The sequence below is a fragment of the Zingiber officinale genome, chromosome 5A (genome assembly GCF_018446385.1).
Source record: "Zingiber officinale cultivar Zhangliang chromosome 5A, Zo_v1.1, whole genome shotgun sequence".
NCBI lineage: Eukaryota > Viridiplantae > Streptophyta > Magnoliopsida > Zingiberales > Zingiberaceae > Zingiber > Zingiber officinale.
In genome coordinates, this window is record NC_055994.1 from 117,443,839 (window position 1) to 117,451,936 (window position 8,098).

The following is an 8,098-nucleotide window of genomic DNA, read 5'->3' on the forward strand; positions in this document are numbered from 1 at the left end:
AAATATAATTATCAATAATCAGCATTAAAATTTTCTTATTATTAAAAAGAATATACCTACCAACCAAACATTTTTCCCATTTGGTTATTCTATCTTGCAATAATTGTATTAATATAATGTTGATACTTAATTAGCCTCTTGATTTTCTATTTTTCTTCATAAAATAAGTGGTAGACAATTTGTAGCTTCTTGTCCATATAGACTTTATATAGAAGAAAGGTTCTGATATAAGAATATCTACAATGTAATATAAAAATCTAGTAGATATAATAAATTTTTGTGCCCTTACCTTTAGTGATGTTAATCCTCAGAAGTGACTATATCCTTCTATCCTAGAATGACTTTAACAAGAGAAGATGAGTGCAAACTATTTCCTCACAATCATAGAATCTCATTGTCAAAAATTTCCTTAATTTCTTTAGTCAAATGACGATTATAACGCAATTTTGTTAATATTTACCCTTTTTCACTTATCGAGTCTCTCATTGCCCATCAAATAGTTTTTAAAACAATGTTGGATGTTTTTGATTTAATAGCTCTCCAGCCCTAAAGTTGACATCATTGTTTATGATCATATGCACTGTATTTTTTACCCTATTTCATAAACTACACTATCCATCGAGAGATATTTGTAAGAGATCATGATATGATACTCTGTTTTTGATATTTTGTAGTTACATCAACAAACTTATGAAATATCAAGTTTCTATTACAGCATAATAGAAAGTTGATAATATTCATTCGCATAGGTATTGTCTAGCTAATGCATATCAAAGTTACCATATAGGCTAGATCGCTCATGATAGTATTCATGTCTTGATCTCCTCCACTTATTTGTCCAAGTACGAGCTAATAATTTTATGCATGATTAGAGTTTCGATATAGGACTAATCTTTTGGGTGTTAAACATCATGTTATGTATTGTTTATTCACGGTAAACTCAATTAAAAGGAAAAAATTTAGTAATACTTAAACCAATTCATTTCTTCTCTCTTGTGTAGGCGTCATAGTCTAATTCTTAACTTGGTTTAGAAATATCATCATATCAATATCAGCAATATCAATTAAATGGCTTCATCCTTTATAAGGAAAGAAATAACGAATAGCACCTTATGATATGGTAGCATGAATACTTTCACTCCTCTCCAATGTTGGTGCAATGGTTAAGTCATTTCAACTAGTACCAGTTGACTTAATTTCACAAGCACCAACTTTATCACCATTATATTGCATATGTTGCTCACCCTCAAAATATGAGGCACGAAAAGTTACTAGAAATTCTTGATCATTTCAAATATCATCACCATGACTTTCAACTTTATCATAGATGCGTTGACAAGTTCTGAAAAGGTTGTATACTAAAATTTTCATGTTTGTAATTGAAATCTTTTTTTAGCATCAAGTTCCTCCATTGCATGACGAATTTCTTAAGGGATTTTTGAACACTAAAAAACATACAAATATCCGCCGACAACATGTTGTCTCAGATGTATGACCTTATCACCACGTCTAATCATATTATAATGTTAAATACTATCAATGAATGGATCCTATAATCGACATGTATCTTAATCTAGATCATTAGGCTTGGTGTCATTTGTCTAGCTACACATGAAATTTTTGTTAAATGTTTGTTACTCTTATAAATATGGAGGTCAATAAAACTAAGATTGAACACAAGTATATTAGGTGGATGTCAACACAACATTGTCATTATTTTTTAGACTCATTATACATAGATGTTTGAATATGCAAACATATTTTTTATTATTAAAATATACACTTATCTCTTAAAATTTTTACAAAAGTAATTTATAGAAAATAAATTTTTAAAAATGAAATAATTCTCAAAACTATCTGAAATTTTTCAAAAATAATCCTAAAATTATTTAAAGAGTTCAAGGATAATCTTTAAATTATACATCATTTTTTAAAGTTATTTGAGGGGTTAGAGTTATTTTTAAAATATATTTAAAAGTTCCTAATTTCTTGAAATAGATATTTAAAATATTTAAAATTATCTTTTGAAAAATAATTAAGCCTGTCATGACCGATCTCAAGCCAGATGAGAAAGGATGAGAGTTGCATCAAACCTTAAAATTGAATATGATGACGGGTACTAAAAGAAGTATTTGGAATAAATTGTGACGGATAACTAAGTGATAATTTAAAGACTAGCATTTTGCACAAGGGTCATGGATGGCAATGACATTTTACATGAAAAAAAATGAAGCTAAAAACAACTTTAATGGATGGAAATCTTGCTGGGTAGTGAATGGAAATAGAAATAATTAGAACAATCACACTTTGAATAGTTAAAATGAGTAGAGATTGATAGACGGAATTAGTAATGTGTAATTAAGGTAAGAACTGGGCTAGTGGGTAGTATGCTATTGTCAAAATATGAATAGCAAGTCTATGTTATTCTTATAAAGATGAAGCTTCTACTTTATGCAACTATTTAATATGCTTGGACAAATACATCTGTACTTTATATGCTTGAACAAATGCATCAGCTTAAGAGGCAAGTGTCGACTTAAACCATAATGCACCTTAATAGAGTAAAACAGAAAAATAGGCTTAGGTAACATATGGTGCCTGTGTTTCAGCATCACTAGATAAACAGAATAGCAGGAGCACTTGAAGATTTCAGGCATTGAAAATCTTTGATCAAATAAATTGTACAAAATACCAAATAGATAGACTCACTCTGTTGATGTGCGCAAAAGTTCATACACCATTTCTGTCTGCATAAAACACGTTATAATATAAATTGCTATTTGATAACTCCAAAGAATAAATATCAAACTAGTCATGAGCAAATAACCTGCAAGACATTTGGTAAATTGAGTCTTTGAGCAAGTTGTGTTGCAATCGTGGACTTTCCAGTACAAGCAGTTCCACATACAAGAATGACCAATGGTACTCTTTGGTGATGAAACCTAAAAGAACAACCAACAAAAATAAAAAGAAAGCTTGAAATCACTTACAGTAGTCAAAGGACAAAAAAGTGAGCAAATCAAAAACAAAAATCCCAAGAAAAAGGAATTTTTCTGTAATGAGGATAGTAGTACGGGATCAAACAAGATAATCCTTAAAAGTGAAGAATTATAATGCCTTTTTAATTAAAAAGGCTAAATCAATTTGTTTAGAGCATCCACACCAGCTTCCCTATCTAAAATGCATAATTCAGGGTAAAAAAGTTACTTTATTAAATTTAAATATCCACTTTTCAATGTACCATATATCAACTTCCAATTTCTTCTCTCTCCTCTATAATATTTAGGGAATGAAATTCATTCCCTAAATTTAGATAAGTATTGTTCATAAATACATAATTTAAGGAATGGTTAGGACAGCTGATGCAAAGGTTTTTTAGCTACCCTATCTAAAATTTAAGGTAAAATTTTTAAATAGGGTATCTGATGTGGATGCTCTTAGGTACTTAATGTTGTTGTTGTTATTATACTTCTATTGTTTGCCGCATATTCATAATGTATTATTCCCATGCAAAATACTGCAACAGAAAGCATCTGGCTAAGCACTAAAAGAAATTCCTAAAAATTGCAACACAAAATGTAAACCTACATTTTCTTAGCCCAGACAAATTAATTGACACACTTATAGAACATACAATTTATGATAATATAGTAAGTTTAACGAGTTCTGATCATCATTACCTCTTAAAGGTTAAATTTTAAGAAGCCATAACCCTCAACTGTGGATTATGGTTGGATAGCTGGATTAGCTAATTGAAAAAGGGAGAATGCTAACATTCTCAGGATATGCTGGAAGTATAATGAAGCTTGTCGTTTGTGGATAGAACTGAAATGGTTTTTCAAGAGATGGTCAACTGTTGAGTATCAGCTGGAACTTCAGTGATGGCTGGTGTTCCTGTGGTTTGCACTAATTTTGCTTTCATATTGTTGTTGTGAGCTGCTCTAGTAGAGTTTTCATTATGCAGTAAGGTTGAGATGGTGGTAGCATACAGATATATTTGAAGTAAGAAATCTTGAACCATGAAAGAGGTTCGGCCTTTGACCAAGATTGTACCAATTCAGTCCAGTGTCATAGTCAAAATGCATAGCCTTAGTTCATCGTATATATAACTAGGGTATTGTATAAACACTAGTTAAATGATTGTATTTTAAAAAATTTATGAGACAATATATGGTATAAAGTGTTAATCCAATCATCCCTAAGACATAAGTGGTTAGGTTTGACATTGAGTTTTGATATTAATATGTGTTTAAGTAGTGCAGAAACTTAGCAGGGCATAAATGAAGCTTGGAAAACTGGTGATTCAATGAGGTCGAGTGTTGATGATGACAGTCAATGTCAAGGCAACACACTTAGTAGGTTGGAGGTCGATTGGAGGATGGAGAAGCTTGCATAAGGCAACCGAGCAATGTAGAATGAGAAGCACTAAGGTGGTGTTAGAGCAATGTGTGCATGGTTTAAGGTTCGATAGAGTTCGGAGAAGAAAAATAAAGGGCATCCAAGGAACAACAAAAAGAGGAACATCAAGGCACAATGTTAATAATACAACAACAACCAAGCCTTTTCCCACTAGGTGGGGTCGGCTGTATGAATCCTTTTACGCCATTGAGCCCTATCTCCTATTATATTATCATCTATATTTAAATAAATTTTATCTTGTTTTATTGTTGCTAACCAAGTCTTTTTTTGTCGTCCTCTTCCTCGTTTGATATGCATGTTTATCATGGTTTCACATCGCCTAACTGGAGCATTTATTGGTCGTTTAAGTACATGTCCGTACCATCTTAAACGTGTCTCTCGGAGTTTGTCCTCAATAGATGCAACTCCGATTTTCTCTCTAATGCTCTCATTCCTTATTTTGTCTACTTCGTATGTCCATACATCCACCTTAACATCCTCATCTCTGCAACTCTCATCTTATGCTCATGTATGAGTTATTTGACATTCACTCCATATAACATAGCGAGTCTAGCTATGGTTTTATGAACCTTTTAAGTTTAAGAGGTACTTCGATATTCAAACAAACACTTGACTCCCTCGTTTCACCCGTCAACATATTACATGTAAGACATCTCTCTCGATCCCTCCGTCGTTTTGCAAAAATACAATTACAAAATAGTTTAATTAAATTTTTCTAATAAAATATATGAAAAATATATTTAAAATTAAAATAAATTTTATTAATTAATATTTTGAAAATATGATTTTAAATTTATTTAAAAGTTAAAAAATATATATAATAATTTTTATTTATATTTTAATATATTTTTATTATTTTAAATTTCATTTAATTTTTTTAAAAAAATTTAAAAATTCTAAAAAAAATTGAAAAAATTCTAATAAATTATATTTTTTACTCTGATATTTTTTATTTTAAATTTTTTTACTTGATATTTTTTTACTATTTAAAATATATATAATTTAATTAATAATTAATTAAATGAATAAATAGTTAATTTATATAATTATTATATATAAAATAATACCTTGTATTAATTTATATACTTATTATTATAGATAGATTCATTTTAATTTGAATTAAAACTATTTTTAATTATTTTTTCTAATAGTATTAAATTATTCAATAATTGAGAGCTTATAATAAATCAATATATAACCTATTTTTATATACACCATAAACATATTTATTTTATAACTACTATATATAACTAAAAAAATACCGAAACTATATCGGCACGATACAATGTCGAAATCGTATCGTTCTGATCTGAGACTGAAAAATCGGCACGGGTCGAAATTTTAAACCTTGATCTAAGTGCATGTCCATACCATCTTAAATGTGTCTCTGAGTTTTCCCTCAATAGATGCAACTCCGACTTTCTCTCTAATGCTGTCATTTCTTATTATGTTCATCATCATATGTCCACACATCCACCTTAACACTTTTATCTTTACAACTCGCATTTTTTGTGCATGTGCTCAAGTCATAGCCCAATATTCAACTTCATACAACATAACAGGTCTAATCGTGATTTTGTAGAACTTTCCTTTAAATTTTAGATGTTAAATTGAGATAATAACCTAAAATAATTAAACAAATATAATTATCAATAATCAGCATTAAAATTTTCTTATTATTAAAAAGAATATACCTACCAACCAAACATTTTTCCCATTTGGTTATTCTATCTTGCAATAATTGTATTAATATAATGTTGATACTTAATTAGCCTCTTGATTTTCTATTTTTCTTCATAAAATAAGTGGTAGACAATTTGTAGCTTCTTGTCCATATAGACTTTATATAGAAGAAAGGTTCTGATATAAGAATATCTACAATGTAATATAAAAATCTAGTAGATATAATAAATTTTTGTGCCCTTACCTTTAGTGATGTTAATCCTCAGAAGTGACTATATCCTTCTATCCTAGAATGACTTTAACAAGAGAAGATGAGTGCAAACTATTTCCTCACAATCATAGAATCTCATTGTCAAAAATTTCCTTAATTTCTTTAGTCAAATGACGATTATAACGCAATTTTGTTAATATTTACCCTTTTTCACTTATCGAGTCTCTCATTGCCCATCAAATAGTTTTTAAAACAATGTTGGATGTTTTTGATTTAATAGCTCTCCAGCCCTAAAGTTGACATCATTGTTTATGATCATATGCACTGTATTTTTTACCCTATTTCATAAACTACACTATCCATCGAGAGATATTTGTAAGAGATCATGATATGATACTCTGTTTTTGATATTTTGTAGTTACATCAACAAACTTATGAAATATCAAGTTTCTATTACAGCATAATAGAAAGTTGATAATATTCATTCGCATAGGTATTGTCTAGCTAATGCATATCAAAGTTACCATATAGGCTAGATCGCTCATGATAGTATTCATGTCTTGATCTCCTCCACTTATTTGTCCAAGTACGAGCTAATAATTTTATGCATGATTAGAGTTTCGATATAGGACTAATCTTTTGGGTGTTAAACATCATGTTATGTATTGTTTATTCACGGTAAACTCAATTAAAAGGAAAAAATTTAGTAATACTTAAACCAATTCATTTCTTCTCTCTTGTGTAGGCGTCATAGTCTAATTCTTAACTTGGTTTAGAAATATCATCATATCAATATCAGCAATATCAATTAAATGGCTTCATCCTTTATAAGGAAAGAAATAACGAATAGCACCTTATGATATGGTAGCATGAATACTTTCACTCCTCTCCAATGTTGGTGCAATGGTTAAGTCATTTCAACTAGTACCAGTTGACTTAATTTCACAAGCACCAACTTTATCACCATTATATTGCATATGTTGCTCACCCTCAAAATATGAGGCACGAAAAGTTACTAGAAATTCTTGATCATTTCAAATATCATCACCATGACTTTCAACTTTATCATAGATGCGTTGACAAGTTCTGAAAAGGTTGTATACTAAAATTTTCATGTTTGTAATTGAAATCTTTTTTTAGCATCAAGTTCCTCCATTGCATGACGAATTTCTTAAGGGATTTTTGAACACTAAAAAACATACAAATATCCGCCGACAACATGTTGTCTCAGATGTATGACCTTATCACCACGTCTAATCATATTATAATGTTAAATACTATCAATGAATGGATCCTATAATCGACATGTATCTTAATCTAGATCATTAGGCTTGGTGTCATTTGTCTAGCTACACATGAAATTTTTGTTAAATGTTTGTTACTCTTATAAATATGGAGGTCAATAAAACTAAGATTGAACACAAGTATATTAGGTGGATGTCAACACAACATTGTCATTATTTTTTAGACTCATTATACATAGATGTTTGAATATGCAAACATATTTTTTATTATTAAAATATACACTTATCTCTTAAAATTTTTACAAAAGTAATTTATAGAAAATAAATTTTTAAAAATGAAATAATTCTCAAAACTATCTGAAATTTTTCAAAAATAATCCTAAAATTATTTAAAGAGTTCAAGGATAATCTTTAAATTATACATCATTTTTTAAAGTTATTTGAGGGGTTAGAGTTATTTTTAAAATATATTTAAAAGTTCCTAATTTCTTGAAATAGATATTTAAAATATTTAAAATTATCTTTTGAAAAATAATTAAGC

At 29.1% G+C, this 8,098-nt stretch overlaps 1 protein-coding gene across 2 annotated transcripts in view; it reads right to left on the bottom strand.

Annotated features, from left to right (window-relative positions):
- LOC121981468 overlaps positions 1 to 2,944 on the bottom strand; it is a 69,041-nt gene extending 66,097 nt beyond the window's left edge. For both annotated transcript variants that reach the window (XM_042533999.1, XM_042533998.1), the window contains exons 1-2: positions 2,828 to 2,944; positions 2,710 to 2,747 (exon numbers count right to left, since the gene is read on the bottom strand). In XM_042533999.1, coding sequence (XP_042389933.1) covers positions 2,710 to 2,741 — 32 coding nt within the window. In that variant the 5' untranslated portion in view covers positions 2,742 to 2,747; positions 2,828 to 2,944. The remainder of the gene's footprint in view (positions 1 to 2,709; positions 2,748 to 2,827) is intronic.
- Positions 2,945 to 8,098: the final 5,154 nt, after the last annotated feature.